Source organism: Lissotriton vulgaris, chromosome 11 (assembly GCF_964263255.1).
Source record: "Lissotriton vulgaris chromosome 11, aLisVul1.2, whole genome shotgun sequence".
NCBI classification, from domain to species: domain Eukaryota; kingdom Metazoa; phylum Chordata; class Amphibia; order Caudata; family Salamandridae; genus Lissotriton; species Lissotriton vulgaris.
This window is the reverse complement of record NC_141699.1, coordinates 159,790,074-159,810,253: the sequence shown is the minus strand read 5'-3', so window position 1 is coordinate 159,810,253 and position 20,180 is coordinate 159,790,074. Positions and strand designations below refer to the sequence as shown.

The window sequence follows — 20,180 nt, the reverse complement described above, 5'->3', positions numbered from 1 at the left end:
AGCAAGTGTGGCGTCAAGAGACAATATCGCTGCGTCCTCCTGTATATAAGGCTGCCTGCCCAAGACATTATGCACCCTACGGAGATTGAGGGCTGTATTTCGGCCTGGAAGGAATCCCGACTGGTCGTCATGAATTAGGGAGGGGAGGACTGTCAGGAGCCTGGTAGTCAAAAGTTTGGCCAGAATCTTCACTTCAGCGTTTATGAGGGAAATCTTTACTAGCCGCATTCCGTGGCCGACTTATTGGGTTTTCGAATTACGACTATGGAAGCCTACCGCTGATCGGGCGGTAGACTGCCTCTATCACGGCTTTCTTCAAACATAGCTTTCAGATGAGGGATTACCTCCTGTGCCATTCCCTTCAGGAATTCAATGGGAACGCCGTTGGGTCCCATGGCCTTACCCGATTTTATAGCGTAAAGAGCGTTCCCAATCTCCTCTGCTGTGAGATCTGCTTCTAATTCGTCCTTATCAGTTTCAGACAGAGAGGGTAGACTCATTTCTGTTAAGAGTAGTCGAGACTCCTCTGCAGTATAGTGCACCCTGGCTGTGTAGACCTGTTCTAAGTGGTCTGCGAAGGCCTCCGCTACCTCCCGCAGATCAGTGATGTATGAGTCTGAGCGGGCCAGCAGCGGGATCCATCTGGAACCTTGCTTGCGTCTCTCCAGCCAGGCCAGCATTTTACCTGCTATATCGCCCAGTTCGTACACCCGGTGGTGAGTTTTCAGGAGTTTAGCTTGTCCCTTTTCCAGGGCCAGCGCTTTATATTCAAGTTGTTTACTTCGGAGACGGCAAGCCGTCTCCTCAGAAGGGTTAGTATTGTGGGCCGATTCCAAATGAAGCAAATCTGTTTCAGCCTGGGCAAGCTGTTCATTCTGTTTATGTAAATATCCAGTCTTGAGAGCCAGTGCCCTCCCCTTGATAACAGCTTTATAGGCCTCCCAGATCGTGACAGCCGATTGTACCGACCCAACGTTCTCAGCAAAATAATACTCTGTGTGCTCAAGCAGGCTGTCTTTAATATGATTGATTTTTAGAAGCCATGGACTTATGATTATGGGTCCCCGGGTTGCCTGTCGATGATATGTAAGTTCCACAGTAAGCGGGGAGTGGTCTGAAATTCCCTGAGGGAGTCCTTTTGGATGGCGGAAGAACCCAAAGTCTGCCGTAGGGCAGAAGAAATAATCAATGCGGAACTGCTATTACGTGCGTTGGAGTAATGTGTGAAATAGGAGGTGTCTGGGTGAAACGTACGCCACAAGTCCTCTAGCCCCATCGCCTGTGTAAAGTCCAGAAGGTCCGATCCCTGCTTATGGGAACTGCGCAGGGGGCGCCTATCTAGCGCATCATTCATTGTCATATTGAAGTCTCCACCAATAATTAGGGAACCCTGGGGGAGATCTAGTACGAGCTGTTCCAGGGCCTGCAACGCATCCTTACCTAGAGCCGGTGGGACGTAGGCTGAGATAACATTCAACTGTCTTCCCTCCCAGGTGGCCTCTACCGCGGCAAAGCTGCAGAGTGGGTCAGCCCACGTCTTTGTGCAGGTAATTGCAAGGCTTTTTCTAACAAGAATGCCGGTACCCGGGGATCCAGATGTAAATCCCGCATGAACAAGCAACTTGTAACCCCTCCCCCGTGGAGTGCCTAACAGTTGTTACCCATCAAGTGTGTCTCTCTGTTGCCTAAATTAAAAATATATATATATATATATATATATCACAGCAACTCCTCTCGAACTGCAGATTTCCACAGGAGAAAAGACAGGAGCCCGGACCACTATTTGGTGCAGAGCAGTGAGTTGTTTATTGCAGCTCAATCAAACCTCAGCCATTACGCGTTTCTGGTCCGTAGACCCTTGATCACATGACACGTTACACAGTTCTAGGTTTGCCTTTAAGCCATTTTTTACCTTTTTCTTAAAGTGACATGTGCAAGGTAAAACTGTCCAAACCAGGAAGTGTTGGCCACCATCTTGTTTTTCAGGAGAACTGAGGCACAAGAGAGCCCAAAACAAGAGTGGAAAACACGAAAAGGGTGCAGGGTAGAGACGCCCTGACCCCCTAGCCCTTCTCAGGGGGTCCCAGAAGGACCACCAAGTGCAAATTATTTAAATTTTTATTTTAAATCGCGGGGTGCGCGTACCCCGCGATTTTTTCGAATTTGTTTTGCCCTTGGGGGTCCTTTTGGGACCCCCTGAGAAGGGCTAGAGGGTTGGGGGGGGTCTCTACCCTGCCCCCTTTTCGTGTTTTCCACTTTTGTTTTGGGCTCTCTTGTGCCTCAGTTCTCCTGAAAAACAAGATGGTGGCCAACACTTCCTGGTTTGGACAGTTAGGAATGTTGACAGTCGACTGCCAGCCAATCAGAAACTCGCTCGCACACGTAAGGGTAAGCGTACGTTACGCGTACCGTACGGTGCGCGTACGGTGAGCGCATATAGATATATCATTTGCTCAAATTCAATTTTCTCAACAACTACTTTAGGTATTTTCACCAAATATAGAAAAGGCACTACTGCATACCTGTCCCTACCATTTTGCCAAGTTTGGTGTAATTCCGTTCAGCTGTTCGGGCTGTAGCCATGTCTGAAGGTCCTATAGAAAATGGCATTTGAAAAATTTCAAATTCAATTTTCTTAAGAACTACTGGAGGGATTTTTACCAAACGTAGCAAAGGCACATCTGTATACCAGGCCCTACCATTTTGCCAAGTTTGGTGTAATTCCATTCAGCCGTTCGGGCTGTAGCCGTGTCTAAAGGTCCCTATGGAAATTAACATGGGGAAAACACATTTTGGGACCCCCCTTTCGGCCCCCGCTTGACGAATCCCCCCGAAACTTTCAGGGAAGGAGCGGAGTGGAGCTGGCCAAAATTCTGGAAAATTACACACCGATTCCTCAATCGGTGCCAAAGTTATTCCCAATAGAATGTTGAGCGCATATAGATATATAATTTGCTCAAATTCAATTTCTCAACAACTACTGGAGGGATTTTCACCAAATATAGAAAAGGCACTACTGCATACCTGTCCCTACCATTTTGCCAAGTTTGGTGTAATTCCGTTCAGCCGTTCGGGCTGTAGCCGTGTCTAAAGGTCCCATAGAAAATGCCATTTGAAAAAATTTCAAATTCAATTTTCTCAAGAACTACTGGAGGGATTTTCACCAAACATACAAAAGGCACTGCTGCATACCAGGCCCTACCATTTTGCCAAATCTGGTGTAATTCCGTTCAGCCGTTCGAGCTGTAGCCTTGTCAGAATGTCCCTATGGAAATTAACATGGGGAAACACGTTTTGGGACCCCCCTTTTTTCTCGGCCCCCGCTTGACGAATCCCCCCGAAACTTTCAGGGAAGGAGCGGAGCGCAGCGAGGCAAATTTAATGAAAATTACAGGCTGATCCCTCAATCAGCGCCAAAGTTATTCCCAATAGAATTTTCAGAATTTCCTATGGTAACTAGGTCCTAACTATATATACCTACTGGCTATCGCCAGTAGGAGATATATATATATCTATATCTATATCTATATCTATATCTATCTATCTATCTATCTATCTATCTATCTATCTATCTATCTATCTATCTATCTATCTATCTATCTATCTATCTATCTATATATTTTTATATATATATATATATATATATATATATATATATATATATATATATATATATATATATATATATATATATATATATATTCCAATCCTGAATCGACTATTGATGCGTTTCGGCGGATGGAACCGCCTTGCTCACAACATCTGTCCACACATATGTTAAGTACATTATATACATGTCACTTAATTGGTAACCGTGAAAGTGGGTTATCATGGATACCGTTGCCACAACGAAGGACATAGAGTTGCAATACATGAAAGGTGATTAGTTATGGTAAGACATACAGTGTTTCTTTTACACAATATTATACTAAGAAATGAAAGCAAAAATGTTAATCGCATAGCCCCAATTGTTACACATCACAATTAAGTGCGGGTTGCATAAAATAACAAAAAAACAGTAAAACACGGTGCACATGTGTGCATTATATACATTTTGAAACAGGGAATATTACGTCCTGTTTGCTGGTTCAACTCCCGATAGTAACATGGAACCCTTTAGCAACAGTGTAAACAGTGACTGCCAGTGCGTGTGTTTACATTCAAGTTGTACGGGTTTTAGTTCGCCTCGGCCATGCAGCATATGTGTGTAACTGTACAGAGTAACGCATGTGTTACTGGTGTTGGTCACCCGCCAGTGCGGTATCTTGGCTGTGTACATAATTCTGTCTGTTTTGCGACTCTCACTAGACACACAAATATTCTTAATGCATGCAAAGATGCCCTAGTGGGCTTGAAAACACACTTGTCACCGATGCTGAAACATTGGGTCTGTCTGGAGTCGGGGAAGCAGTAGTGGAGGTTGAAATAAGGGGGGGCGGGAATTTGTGCTGCGTGAAAATTCTGTGGGTGCAAAGATAGTGTGGTAAGTCCTGATATAGAGACCAAGCAAGCAAGTGAATTAAAGAAGGATGGTGTAAAAAGGAAACGTGAGTCAGTTGTTAGGGGGAGGAGGTCTGGGAAAGAGGAGGTAGCTATTACAGTAAGGTTCAGTACTTCAAATTAAGGTTTTAGAGGTGCACACTCATTGCTTCATCCGCATTCAGATCATTGGGTGTCTTGGAGTCTAGTAGGATTATATACCAGGATTCCAGTCTCCTGAGGGCTAGCTGTCTGTTGCCCCCCTGATGTTTTTCCTGACACTGTCTATGACAAAATACTTCAGGTCTTCCGCCCTCCAGCCGTGGTGTGTGTTAATGTGACGCGCTACAGGGTATGTGGGATCGTCATTCCCGATTGCCCGCAAGTGTTGCAGTATCTTCACATGAACATGATGTATGGTGCTCCCAACATAGTTTTTATTGCAGGTGCATTGCAGTACATATACTGCAAAACCTGTTATTTGGTATGGATTTCCTTATTGATTCAGCGGCATCATTTATTGTGTGTGTGTGTTTGCAGATGTCTAAAAATCTAAGGCTGCTCAACATCACTACCCCCTAGAAGAGCAAGCCCCTGTCCACTCATGAGGGAACCCCTGGACTCTTTGCACGACATACCTCATTTTGGTGTATCCTATAAAGAGTCAGCTTGCTACACCTGCCCATTCAGGTAGACCTGTCAATCACAGTGAACTATTGTCTTTCCCACCTTAACACCTATTCAAATGCTAATTAATTGCTGGGAGAAGTTGGAGAGTAATTCCAAAGAGGTTTTCAGGAGCATCAGGAAGAGAAAAGGTAACTATCTAAAAGTTACTTTCCCTTAATATTTATTAAAATTCACTTAATCATTGAATTGGATTTTATAGTTATTATTAAAAATAGCTGTTCAATTATTTTTCAAGCTAGTTCCATTCCTGAGATGTAGTATTGATATTTTAATCTGTGTTCTGGTTTACTACTACAAAGGACAGCTAGGCCTGCCACAGTGGTGCCTTGTTTTGGGTGCTAGTCACTGTAAGAACATGTTGAATTTAAATTTCTATATGTCCTTATTTTAAATACCATACACCATTCCATTTGGCTATAAGGCCTACATAGCAGTGACTTGTAAATATTTAAAAGAAACATTTTGACCTGTCAAAAGGATTTGTTTTGACAGGTTGCATTGCGCTTTGTATGCTGCTACAGCTAGGCTACACTGTTAGGTCTGAAGCCATGTTTGCACTGCCATTGTAGTGGATGGCACAATAGGTGCTGCAGTCCAGCATTTAACTTCCAGGCCCTGGGTTCATATTGTACCATATATTATGGACTTATAGGTAAGTTAATGTACCAGATAGTAATTTGCCAATTCAACTATGTTTAATGGGGGTATGCAGGCACTTTTCCACTATTTAGCAGGGTTAAAATGCACAGAGTTCTAAGGCCAGGTGACCACGCAGAAAAGGTGGATTTCCTACAATTCTTAGGCCTTTTCTATGTTAACAAGCTTTGAAGTTATCAGTCTTCTGTGTTCAATTGTTTTCCATAGAATTGTTTCGTATGACTATTTATGTTCTGTTTCGATGTCTTATTTTCAGTTTTATATTTCTTGTGGATTCTCACGAATAATTTTTTCAGTGTTTTCCTAATGTTTGGAAATTCAATGTTTATGCAGCCAGTATCCATAACAATAATACAAAAACAGTTTTTTTGCAGTGTTAACAAAACATGCTACTTTTATTGCAGTGCATATAACACACATTTCCCTTAAATAAGTATTATTTCAGGACATTTCATGATTTTCCCTTTGGGCGCGTGCACAGTACACTTCTGATAGACTGCAGTGCATAATCTTTGTTTTGTGTGGATCACCAGATCTCACACTCCTTCATGCTGTCACACTCTGTCCCTCTCACATATTGTCTCACGAATGTGCACTGTTTCCTGCTATTTCAGAATTCTAATTTACAGGACTACAATTGGGTCAATCGTAGTGGAGATGATTAACGTGTTTCCTCCTAAATATTATCACATTTCTAGGGGAAGTCTCTGTTGCCTTCGAAGTGCTAATGTGTTGGACTTCTAAAGTTCTGAGTTGTCAAAGATTAATTTATACCTCTCATTGCTTAATGTATGAATGCTGATACTTTTAGCATGTCACGTGCAACTTTTATGCACTCTTCATTTGCATAAGAAGCAAAGCTCCTGCATTTGTGTGCATTTTTCACATCTACCATTTGGACCCATACCAAGTGTAACACATTCACCCAGTCTGCCTTTTTAACCTGCATTGCATTCTAAGACTTGTAATTTAACATTTATTTAATCAAATGTGAAAACGTGCTTCTAAATACTAGATCACTATGCCAAGCAAACAAGAGTGGGAGAACACAATGAAAAAGAAATCCACTTTTTAGCAACATTACTAAACATCAAAATACAAGCAGAACAATCATTCTTCTAAATTGGTATATTTACCTGCTATTTTAATATGCTGGACTGCAGTTAAATCCATTTTACAATGTTTATTTGTTTACACGGTTAAAGGCTATTTCCCTATTGGTTTGATTTTACTGGTGTTTCTAGTCTAAAAAATAAAAATGTAAAAGCAAAGTTTTAATAATTTGTTCCTTAATGATATTTGAGAGTGAGGACTGTGGGATATGATTCCTTGCTGTGCGTTTTTCTTTTCTTTTGCAATAGGTCTGCTGTCCCTTTCTGTGAAAGGTGCTGAAGTGGCATCCATGACAATTAACATCATTCAGAGCATTCCAAACCTGGACTGGCTTTCTGTGTGGATCAAGGCATTTGCCTTTGTACACACTGGTGATAACACTAGAGCAATTAACACTATCTGGTAAGGAAAATTAACGGTTTAGTTGTTGGAACTGTAGTTGGCCAAGCCGTTTTAATTTGTAAAGGTCATTTAAAACATATATTGTAGTAATATTTCGCAGGTGTAGGGATCCTTTTGCAAATTCTAAGTTGTAAATATTGTTTTTAGCCTTTACTGACCCTTTATAGTAAAATGTTATTGCCTTAAAAGTGCATTTTGATATTGCCTCATCTGTGACTATCCTTTTGAGATTTTACCTAAGACAGTGCACACTCTGTCTTTCGAAAGACCTATTTTCAGTTTACTGTGGGCTTGAAGCCAGTCAATTGGTTGGCTTTGTTGTCCATCACATTTGCTTGCTTCTTAATTGTCCACTTCTGTGGGCTTTTCTTCCTCTACTGGTGTTTATGCCGCCCCTATAGCATGGATCCTTTATTTGTGTCCTTGCACTGCTTCCTTTTCAGGGGATACTTTCTAGTTTATTTTTAGTTTAAGCATACTACAAGAGCGCTTGTTTTTTCCAGTGGCCTCCCTCGTGTACTTCATGTTGCTCTTTCTCGCCCGTGTGCTTCTCCTGTCACCCTTCCTCTCTCAGTTGCTGTTCTTACCGCCTCCTGGCCTGCCCATCTTAGGTTGCCATTCTTACTTCCCCACTCCCTCTCTGTTGTCTGGTTGCTTCCCTTCCCGCCCACCGTTTGCTTCATTTTTGCTTCTCCATCTTCACCCTCCCACCCTCTATTGTCGATTTGCTTCTCCTTCCCACCCTGCCCTCTGTTGTCTGCGTTCTTCCCCATCCTTATTTGCGTGCTTCCATGTGTACTTCCCCATCCTCCCTGTTCTCCATGCACCTCCATGGCTGCCCTCCGCCCGTCGCCCCTGTACTTTACTGCCCAAGGAAATGGTAGCCCGGGCACTTATCCTCTCTCGTCTCGACTATGCCAACGCTTTATATATTGGCATCTATCTATTAAAAAAACTTCAAACCATCCAGAATGCCGTGGCCAGACTTTTGTTTAATATCTCTAGGAGATCTAGTGTCCGTCAGTATTTGCGCGACCTGCACTAGCTTCCTGTGGCCCAGCAGGTGCAATTTAAAGCGCTCATCATGTCTCACAGAGCCCTCCGTGGCTCTGGCCCATCTTACATTGGAACACGTTTTGCATTCTATGCCCCCAGACGATCCTTGTGCTCAGCTTCGCAACGTCGGTTGGTGATCCCGAGGTTCCGCAGGTCTCGGATGGGGGGCATCCCTTCCCGTCAAAGCAGCTATCGCGTGGAACTCTCTGCCCGTGGATCTTCAGCATATCCATCACTTCCGTATTTTTAAAAAACAACTCAAAACCTTTCTTTTTAATCAGTCATCCTAAACATCTTTGCTCTACCCTGCCATGGTCCATCTACGTGCCAGGACACTCTAGAGTATTTGTGCCCGATATAAATTCTTTATAACATAATATAACTGACCCTCCATTGTCCGTGTGGTTTGTCACCCATCCACCCTCTGTTGCCTATGTGATTTACTGCCCATCCACCCTCTGTTGTCCCTGTGCTTGGTCACCTGCCACCCTCTGTTGTCACTGTGCTTGGTCACCTGCCACCTTTTGTTGTCCCTGTGCTATGTCCACTGCCAACCCTGCTGTAAGTGTGCTTCCCCATTGCTGTCTCTGTTTGTCAAAAAAGTGCATTTGCACAACTTTTTATTTACTACTCCATCTTGGATTGGTAAATAAAAAATAGAAAACCTCACAATTTTCTAACCACACCCTTCCATGTTGGTGTGTAGCTACAAAATGATTTGACTGCCGGGTCATGGTGCTTTTCTTTCCTCTTACACATTATTTTCAACTGGGCTCCAAAGCAGCTGTGCGATAGTGCAGTATGCCTAAAAATCATTGCCATAGCCAATAGGTCTCAGGCTAGACCCATTGGCCAAGGCTGTGAGGTATATCTCAATCAGTTAACGCTAACATGTTACATGGAAAATGCTGCTCATTTTTTAGGTCTCGACCTACAGCATTGCTTTAGCAATGCTTGTTTGTCGAGATTCCAGTAAGGTTTCCGAAAAGTCTCCCTAAGCTGCAGATTAGACACAGTTTGTGAGCCAGGCGTGTGCACATCACCAGCCACATTGCACATCGCACTCCATACACCATTTGTCTGTGACTTCAAAGCAAGTCGCTCCCCCGCCCCCCCCCCCCCCCCCCCACCCCCCCATCAGACTTCAAAGGAAGCCGCTCCCCCGCCACTTTTGGCGCCAAGCAATTTTTTTTTCTTTTATAGACTGTTGCTAGAAGCTGCCTTCAGTAACAGCCGTGTCCCCTAGCCGGATGTGTCCGCGCAGACCAGCTGCTACTCCCCTCTGTCTGGTGTCTCTCAGCTGAGTAACAGTCTCTTATCACAAAGGATGTAGCTCACACAGAGAGTCTTCTTTAAACATCCCATTCCGTAATACACACTGCTACAAACGCCGGATCGCTTTCTGTTTTGCCATGACATGCTGCCAAGGGACGGTCATTGCGATGGTTGTCTCCTGCTATGAAATGGGGGCCGGACTGGAAAGAAAACAGACTTCTGTGTCGAGTAGAAAGGACCAGCAGAATGCGGCAGCAGTATGGAAGTCTGTGCACTTTCAAGCACGCAGCGCAGATATTCGGTCCTTTAGTCCTGTGTATTGCACCACCCGAAACCTTGCTGTCACATTTCGGCCTACACATGATTTTTGGGGAGTACCTCGCGGGTTTTAAAAAAAATATATATTTATTTTCGGCCCGGCCAATGCTTGTTTTTAAAGGACACCCATGCCTCACTTTCAGTTTAATGGCGCGGGTGACGTGAATTATTTGAGGTGTTATGCGCAGCCCTTCTCTGGCACGCGCAATGCTGCGGTTCGCTGTATTTACATTGATAATGTATTTTTTAAAGGGCACCAATGCTGCACTTTCGGTTTAACGGCGCGGGTGCCGTGATTGCTTTGAGGTGTCATGTGCAGCCCTTCTCTGGCACAGGCAATGCTGCGGTTCGCCATATTTGCATTGACAATTCATTTTTTTAAAGGGCACCCATGCCGCGCTTACAGCTTAAGGACGTGGGTGCCGCAATTGCTTTTAAAAAAAAAAAATGTTAACATTTTTTTTTATTGCATCTCATGGATCAGAAGATACACATTATAAAAAAAAGGATTTAACACAAGAAGAAGGATACAGAATAAAAGTCACTTTTGGTACAAAATTCATACGTATAAATCCGTACACAAGAGCCAAATAACAAAATCCGATGTTACAGATAATAACAACAATTAGGACACTTACAAGATTCCACTTACAAAAAGGAGTCCCAAATTTTCTCAAATTTCATTAACGATTTTATGCCTCTTTGTTTGGCCAGGGCAGATTCCATCACATAGATTTCATTAAGAAGAGACCACCATTCCATAATATGTGGAGGAATGGGAGAAATCCATGCACGGGGGATTATTAGCTTGGCACATGACAACATAATCGTGATTAAGGTTTGTTGGGGCAGATTAACAGAGCAAATATCCAGTAAGATTAAAGATGCTGTGAGAGACGGGGGACATGTTAATTTTTGTTTCATTACTTTGTCTAAGACCGTCCAGAATTCAGATAACTTAGGACACGAAAATAACATATGTTCCAAGTTCGCTGCGGCCAAAGCGCACTTGGGGCATTTAGTTCGTTCAGTATATAAGACATTTATTGACCATTTTGAGATCTTTTCAGGAGTGTGATACAACATACAAGTAGTTTTAAATTGCTGAAGCCTCAAGCTAGAGGAGGAAGTGTAGCTGTTACTATTCCGAAGAGATTGACTAAACATAATCGGGGTAATATTAGTTCCCAACATTTGGCTCCACTTTACCGCTAGCTTGGAGCAATCGGCTACCTTATACCTCCCGAATCCTTTATATCCAATGCTAATTAAAGATGTATTCTTTTCAGAATACAGATAATCCCATATATCGGAGTCCAATAACTCAAAAAGTTTCATTTTCCGAATAAAAAAATCATACATCTGTATATATTTAAACCTCATTAATTCCGTGGCCTTATAACCTTTAGTGACTCAAAACTCAAGAAACCCTGAGCCCCATATAAGTCCCCAAGTGTTTTTATGCAACATATGCCCCAACTATTAGTTCCCCCATCATTGAATATTCCAGGAAGACCAGGATTCCCCCATAATAAGAGTTTAGGATGATAAAAGGAAGTGTGACAAAAAACCAAAATATTGCGCCAGATTTTGACTAAGTCCTTAACCATCTTAAATTTTACTCTTTTAAAATAATTAGGGTCGTTAGTCCTTAACAAAAATAAATTAGAGTCTGTGTTTAGCATAAAGATAAAAAAATAAGGTTTATTATCAGTACCAAGTAAGCCCCGCAAGCGTCCTAAGAAGGTTGCCCAAAAATATAACTTAAAATCTGGGAAGTTCAGCCCACCGTTCTCAGGGGCTGCCTTAAGCAGCTCCATAGACCGCCGGGCTTTACGATAACCCCAGATGAAGCTGCTAAAAATTCCGTCCAGCTTCTTAAAAAAAGAATTACTCAATGACAGAGGGATAGAGCGGAACAAATAAAGAAATTTAGGTAGTATTTTCATTTTGATCAGATTGATCTTACCTATAATATTAAGGGGAATTTTATGCCATTTTTTTAGCATCATTGTCGTAGTTTTAACTAGGGCATCATAGTTGATTGTTATTATATCTTTGATTTTGGCTGAGATTCTTACCCCTAAGTATGTAGCTGTTTTACATAGTCCAGATATTACTGTCACCGGTTTGTAATTGGCAATAATTTGGGTTTTGTTTAAATTTAGTTTATAGCCAGAGACGTCCCCGAATCTGCTTGCTTCACCAATGATTCCCTTCAGTGCCTTTAGAACATCCGTAGAAAATATGGCTATATCATCGGCATATGCCGTAATCTTCAATAAATGAGGACCCCGCTTAAAAGGAATGATATCAGATTGTGACTGTAAAGCATAAAGAAAAGGTTCCATGGATAAAGCAAACAAAAGTGGTGACAGAGGGCACCCCTGACGAGTGCCCCGTGATATGGAGAAACTAGAAGAAGTCAAACCTGCATAGCATACTTTCGCAATTGGATTATCATACAATGACTGCATCCAGCTTAAGAATTTTCCACTAAAGCCAAATTTAGTCATTACTTGCCATAGGTAATCCCACCCCACTCGGTCAAAAGCCTTTTCTGCATCCAGCAAAATCATACCGAGCGGGGTGGGTTCTGTCTCTGCAATATCAAAAGCAATATTGGCCATATTAATATGAGCCGTAGTGTCTCTGCCTGTTACAAACCCATGTTGTTGCGGGTTGACTATTTTAGGGATGAGCGGAGCCAAGCGAGTAGCCAAAACTTTGGCAAAAACCTTAGCGTCAGCATTAACTAACGAAATAGGACGGTATGAGCCACAGTCCTCTGCTGGCTTATCTTTCTTTAAAAAGAAAACCAGTTTAACCACGTTCCAAGACCTGGGAGCTTTTCCGTTATCAACCAATACCTCATATATTTCTGGCTGCTCACTAGTGTCACTTTTGACTCATTAACTTTTTGTTGGCATCTGTATTTTGTTCCAGTATATCATCAGTATTATACTTCTACTTGTTTACTGTACATTTGTGTAAGCTGCACCCATTTCACTTTTTATTCCTGTACTGCACCGATTGCTACCTCATATATTTTGATTACTCACTAGTGTCACTTTTGTCCCATGTAACTTATTGTTTGCATTTGTCTTCTGCTCTGGTATATCTCTACTGTTCACCCTCCCACACCCACCTATACCGCCATCCCAACATGGATCCCATCGGCAAGCACACATATAAAATCAACTATCCACCCGCACTCACCAAAAAAGCTGCTAAACGCTTTAAACACAACTTCCTGAGGTCCCACCCTGAAACCACCTTTGCCGACACCTACTTCTCACCGGTCAATGGATCCTTGAACACCGATATCATCTTCCACACCACACGCAGAGCTCAATGGAGAAAAGCGTTCCTCACCTTACTCACCGTCTCCACCACCAGGAAATCCGCTCATGGCCTAACACTCTCCATCACACCATCCCAACCCTTCCCAGGCAGAACCACCATTACTATCTACAATAACGGGATTGTCCTAATTCAATCCACAGACAGGAACCTGGAACTACTCGACAACCTGTTCCCCACTTTCAAAGAGCACCTCTCCAATCCTCGGACCTCCACTCATATCACCTCCACTCATATCACCTCCACTCATATCACCTCCAGTACTATCACCCCTGACTTCACAGCCCCCACCCACAACCCTTCTAACGTAGTTCAGCACCAGAACGACACGCACCTCGCCTCTACCCCCAGCACCCTAGTCAATCACCCACCTGCTGTAACCACCCCACACTCCTTAATCACAGACACAGATCTCTCCCCCTCATACACCAGCCGCCCCCCCCCCACCAACCCGCGTACCTCCACTCATACCACTCCCATTCCTTTCACCCCTGACACCACAGCTCCCACCCACAACCCGTCTAACCTAGTTCAGCACCAGAGCTACACGCACGACAAATCCCACCCTTTATCCCCCCCCATTCTCAGTCCCCACTACCACCCTCTAACTAATCACGCAGAGCACACCACATCTATTAATCTAACTCCACCTCCCCACAACAGGACCACCTCCAATCCCATTTCCCCCCCCCCCCCACTCTCAGCCCCCACTGTATGTATGTATTTATTGCTTGTTATGCGCATCTGCCACCCAAAGGGTATCCTGGCGCTGAGACCACATCATTCCTGCAGATAGATCCTCTTACATTACTCTGGGAAACAGAAAGGTTTTAAGATCCTTTTTAAAAGAAGTAAGGTCTTGTTTGCTCCTCAGTGTCAGCGGGAGGGTGTTCCAAAGAGTAGCGGCTGTAAAGCTAAAAGCACGGCCACCCATCCTCACTCTATTGATCCTAGGGATCGTCACTAAACACGCGGAGGAGGATCTCAGAAGTCTGGCAGCATGATACCAGGAAAAAAGATTTTGGAGCGGTATCGGTCCCTGTCCATGCAGAGCCTTAAAAACAAGGCATAAAGCTTTAAAGGCAATCCTCTGTTGGACAGGTAACCAATGAAGATCAGCCAATGCAACGGAAGAGGAAGCGGTGCGAGGGCGGGATAAAGCCAGTTTGGCCGCCATATTTTGGATCCTCTGCAGCTTTAGTATCAGAGTTTTGGGGGCTCCCAAAAGTAGTGCATTACACTACCTTACCTGCTCCCCCATCACCACTAACATACACTCAACCGCCACCCGGCTCTCTCCGCTTACCACCAATGCCCTCACCTACGCCACCAACCTCCCCCTACTTCATCCACACCCATCCCTTCCAAACCCTCTCTCCTCCCTAACACCAACCCGCACACCGACGCCACAGAGCCCTGCACGAACACCAACCCACCCCCCCACCCACACACCAATTCCCAGGTCAGTCACTCACCCCTGATTTCCATCCCCAACACCAACACCTATCCCACGCTGGACAAGATTATGGCCACCCTCCTCCAGCTCAAAGAAGACATTCACACCATCAAAGAACTACTCTTCACACACCCCAGACACCCCTCACTCACCACTACCCCCCTCCCAACATGTCCCCCACCCCTCCGGATGACTCTCCCACTCTACACCCCCCACACTGGACCGCGATCCCTGTCCACAATGGCAACAACCGCCCCCGTCACCCATGCAACCCTCTTTCGGACCTCGACACACTCACCCTCCTCCGCTCCTACGACCCAGCTCCCCTAAAGCACACAACCACCACACACCTCTCCATTCCCACGATATACTCAAATCCCCGTAGACCCCCACACTAAACAACAGAATCTCCATCCCTAATAACCTTAGAAAAGTCCCCCTCTCTCTAGAACCCTCTACCTCCCTCGACACACCCCGTCTCAAATGCACTCTCCTCAACTGCAGATCGGCCTCTAGACACTCCTCCGCCATCGCTGATCTCGTCTTAACACTGGACCTTGACCTAATCATCATGACTGAAACCTGGCTAACCAAATCTTCTACACCTATAATGGACATTCTGGTCCCCCCCCCCCCCCCAACTACCACATTATTAGACTTGACAGGTCTGGCAAAATTGGTGGTGGAATCGCATGCATATACAGGAACAACCTCTCTGTTCTAAAAGTCACCGCCCCTTCCCTTCCCTCCCCAACTTCCTGTGAATACATCTGCCTCGATATTACCAGTGAGGGCAAACCGATATGCTCTCTTCGCGGCATTTACCACCCACCCAGGGACAACCTCACCTTCGCCCAACAAATCATGGATATGATCTCAACCAATTCCGGACAACAGCTCACCCAAATATACCTTGGTGACTTCAACCTCCACTGGAACGATCACAATGACGCGGTGGTAAATAGTCGTAAAAATTTCCTCAACGCCCTTGACCTCACCCAAATATGCCTCTATCACCAAAGTGGCCTGCTCCTGAGTTGCTCAGAGGCTAAACAAGTTAAAGAGATTTATGTGATAGAGCAAACCTTTAGCTTCTATCCATAGGACTACACTCCGTTGTAATATTCAATCTGGCAATGTTGCCAGTTTGTGTGTGTGTATGTCAGTGTCACCACTACGCTTACAGGTATGCCCTCCCTTCCATGTATGTAAAAAAAGGGGGAGGGGAGGTTGACAGTGTCTCACGGAAGCAACACCAAGGGGAGGATTGTATCAGACTGGTACTCGCCTGATTCCTCACTTCTCATCATTGACTACTGTCAACCTTTTAAAGAAAAATGGGAGAAAAAACCAACATAAAGAAAGTGCATATAGGTCCAACAACCCCGTGGTGTTGTGAGTGCTAGAAACCCAATGTGATATCATTGTGCCCCATTACGTGAAAAACAACAAAATACCACGCTAAAAAGAGTGCAAACTAGCTGGCAACTCACAATTTTATTCTGTGCTGCTAGTTCACTCTGATTAAAAGTCAACCGACATGTTTCATCACTATTACTTTTAGTGATTTCTTCAGGGTTTAGTTGATGGGTCAGCGTTTTGCATGCACCTTTCACACGTCTTCCCTTATTGTACCAGGTGGCCTGTCGAGATGAGCCTACCCGGCCCCCGTGGAAGACTGCGTCACGAGTGTAGTCCCTGTCTGCGTACTGGGATATTCTGAACCGCCAAGTGGTCGGTATCGCGTTGGTGTGCAGCTCACGTCTCCGACTCACCCTCGTGTGGATAGAAGCTAAAGGTTTGCTCTATCACATAAATCTCTTTAACTTGTTTAGCCTCTGAGCAACTCAGGAGCAGGCCACTTTGGTGATAGAGACTTTTGAGTGGGGGGCGGCCTGTCTCTGTTTCCCCCTTGGCTCCTGTTTTTTGTAAGAGAGCTCACCCAAATATGCAACAGCCCGACCCACGAGAAAGGCTCTATCCTCGACCTTATCATCTCCAAAGAGGACTCTATCCAACTCGAGTCTATCCAACCCTGTGACTGGTCAGATCATCATATTGTCACATTCTTCATCAATGAAATAGTCAAATTCAACCCGGTTCAATCCTCCAAGCCTAAAGTCTGGAAAAGAGATCTGAAAAAACTCAACCCAAACTCCTTACCCCCTAACAGCTGCAACCTCCTACTTCCTCCTACCGGCGCTACGGATGTCCAATCCTTGACTGACCACTATCTCAACGCCATGACCTCAATAATTAATGAGGCTGCACCCATGCAGCTAAAACGAGTCTCCACTAAAATCTCCAATCCTTGGTACGACGGGAGTCTCAATGAGGATAGATGAGCCATGCGAATGGCAGAGCGCACCTGGAGATCAGCTCCCTCTGCACTGCACCTAAAAACCCTGAAGAAAAAGAGAAACGCCTACTTCAGGAAGATAAAACGCTCAAAATCAGACTTCTTCAGCCTCCAGCTCGACCAAGCAAAAAACCGTCCGAGAAAACTGTTTGAGCTAATCAGAACACAATCTAAGGAACAACCCCAACCACTCAGCACTATGCGCGAAGCACCTTCCTGTGAAGACTTCGCCTCTTTCTTTATCCAAAAAACTGACAACATAAAGAGCGATCTCCTCATTGACGCAAGCCTTTACTCCAAACCCCACTGCATAGCACTCACTGAACCAAAAAACAATGCTACATGGTCATCCTTTGGCACCTACTCTGAGGAAGAAATTGGCAAACTGCTCAGCACCTTGAAACCATCCAATCACCTCACGGACCCCCTCCCTGCTAAGGCTGTCAAAGACTTCACCCCTGTGCTCCTTCCACTCTGGACTAAAATTATCAACAGCTCACTTCAACAAGGAACCATCCCTGACTCCCTCAAAGTTGGACAAGTCACACCTTTACTAAAGAAACCTACAGCCGACCCCTCTGACCTAAACAATTACCGTCCCATTACCAATATTCCCACTCTCGCCAAACTGTTGGAAAAATGCGCACAACTACAATTGACTAAACACATTGATCAGTTTGATCTCCTCAACCCTCATCAATCAGGCTTCCGAGCAGGACACAGTACAGAAACTGCTATTACTCACATAATTGACAACACCCTTCAAATCCTAGATCAAAACGATACCTGCCTACTCATCCTTCTTGATCTCTCTTCAGCATTCGACACCGTTAAACATGAGAATTTACTCGAACTATTAAACACAAGAATGGGTCTATCTGGGACTGTACTCAAGTGGTTCACTTCCTTTCTTCACAACAGGTCGCAGAAATTCAAGAGCAACAACTTGATGTCCTCGCCAATACCTGTATCGTTAGGCGTCCCCCAAGGATCCTCCCTATCCCCAACTTTGTTCAACCTAGTTATGGAACCTCTCACCACCTTGCTACAGGCATCCAATGTACACTTTCACATGTACGCCGATGACACCCAACTATATCTCAAATTACAATCCCCCAAAGACATTTTGCTCCTGAACTCAACCATCAGAAGCACCCAATCCTGGCTTGCCGATAATCATCTCAAACTCAATGCTCTGAAAACAGAGTTCCTTTTGATCTCACCTCCCGCGAAGATATCTACCACTCAAATTTGGCTTAAGCACCTAACTGCACTCAATGTCCAACCCACCATCGTGGACTCAGCAAAATCTTTAGGCATAACACTCGACACCAATCTCAACATGCAGCAACATATCAGCAAGGCAGCTAAGGGAGCGAACTACCAAATCAATACCCTGAGGAAACTTAAACCCTTCCTACCAGCCAAAGACTTCCAAAATGCAGTACAAGCACTAGTCATCCCTCGAATAGAATACGGCAGCATCGCCCTCTGCGGTCTCCCCCTAACTACTACTGCACCCCTAAGAGCCTCTCTAAACGCTGCAGCGAGACTCATCACTGGGTCAAAAAAACACTTGCATATTTCCCCTGACTTGAAATCCCTGAACTGGCTACCTTTTGAAGCCAGAATACATCTGAAAATCGCCTGCATGACACACAAGGCTATACACCTGAGCGCACCCGGATACCTCACCCAGAAGCTGACAATCTCTGGCGGCTCTAGAAACACCAGAGGCACAAACAATCTTCTGCTGAAACCTCGAAGATTCCAGAAGGAGAAAACTTATAAACGCTCCTTCTCAGGAATGGCACCCAGGATCTGGAACTCACTCCCTCCTGAAACCAGGCTCATCTCCTCCACTACACTTTTTAAGAAAGAAGTAAAAGCTATCCTCATGGCTAAATATACTTGAACTATTACTGTGGATTTTTTAAAGACTCTGCATCGATCTGTATTATCTGTTCGATCCCTTTGATTATTTGTATTACTTGTATTATTGACTTACCTGACTGTCTATGCCCCCATTTATTTGTACTATTATCATTACTGATGTACCTGTTTTACTATGCTCCCTCATGTACCTACCCCACCCCACTTATTACCTACAACTACGCTATGCCTAATGGCCTGTTATTCACTCTCCTGTTTGTATCCCTGCTTTGTAAAGCGCTCTGATATCTGCAAAGATCTTGTTCGCGCTATATAAAACTTTCAAAATAAATAAATAAATAAATAAATGAAAGAGAGGTAATATTTCTTCAATACAGATCTTATAAATTTCAAGGGGTATAGCGTCTTCTCCAGACGCTTTTCCAGAAGGCAAAGCACAAATTGCCTGCCTAATCTCTAGCTGGTTAATATGATCAGATAACTGGTGTAACTCAGGTAGATCTAAGTTACCTGGAGTGTTATCTGTTGAATAATCCTGAATGCAGGTCGATGTCGGGTGAGTTTCAGGAGTGTATAATTTCTGATAAAATTTTGAGAATTGATCCAATATCTGTAATGGTTCTTCGTATGTAGTATTATTTGGGCCGATCAGTTTTTTGATCCGGGTGTTAGCTTTCTCATCCGCCACCTTATAGGCTAATAGTTTCCCAATTTTGTCCCCACTCTCATAATGCGTGATATGGTATTTATTCAATTTTACGCTACTTTTTTCCCAGAAAATAGTCTTAAGTCGTTTTTAACCTCCCTAATTGTAATCCTAATTCAAAGGCATTAGGCGAGCATAACCTAAGTGCCTCAGCCAACATACGTTCAGCCAATAGAATCTCACTAATCAGCAATTTATCCTTTTCCAGAGATTCGAAATTCTGTCTAAAAAGAAATTGCTGAGTGAACCCCCGTATACTTGCCTTACAAGCATCCCACACTGTAATACATGTGGTTGAATTAATGTTAAGCTCAATAAAGTCTAAAATATGTGCCTTAAGTTGGGTTATAAATAAAGTGTTTGTAAACAAGTGTCTAGGGAAAGAAAATACCCGAGGTGAAGGATGATTATGC

General features: G+C 44.1%; 1 protein-coding gene across 1 annotated transcript in view; it reads left to right on the top strand.

Moving 5' to 3' along the window:
• The window catches only part of ANAPC7 (anaphase promoting complex subunit 7), a 154,864-nt gene that overhangs the window by 78,542 nt on the left and 56,142 nt on the right, over window positions 1-20,180 (top strand). The window contains exon 5 of the mRNA XM_086943014.1: window positions 7,188-7,341. Within this exon, the coding sequence (XP_086799140.1) occupies window positions 7,188-7,341 (154 nt within the window). The remainder of the gene's footprint in view (window positions 1-7,187; window positions 7,342-20,180) is intronic.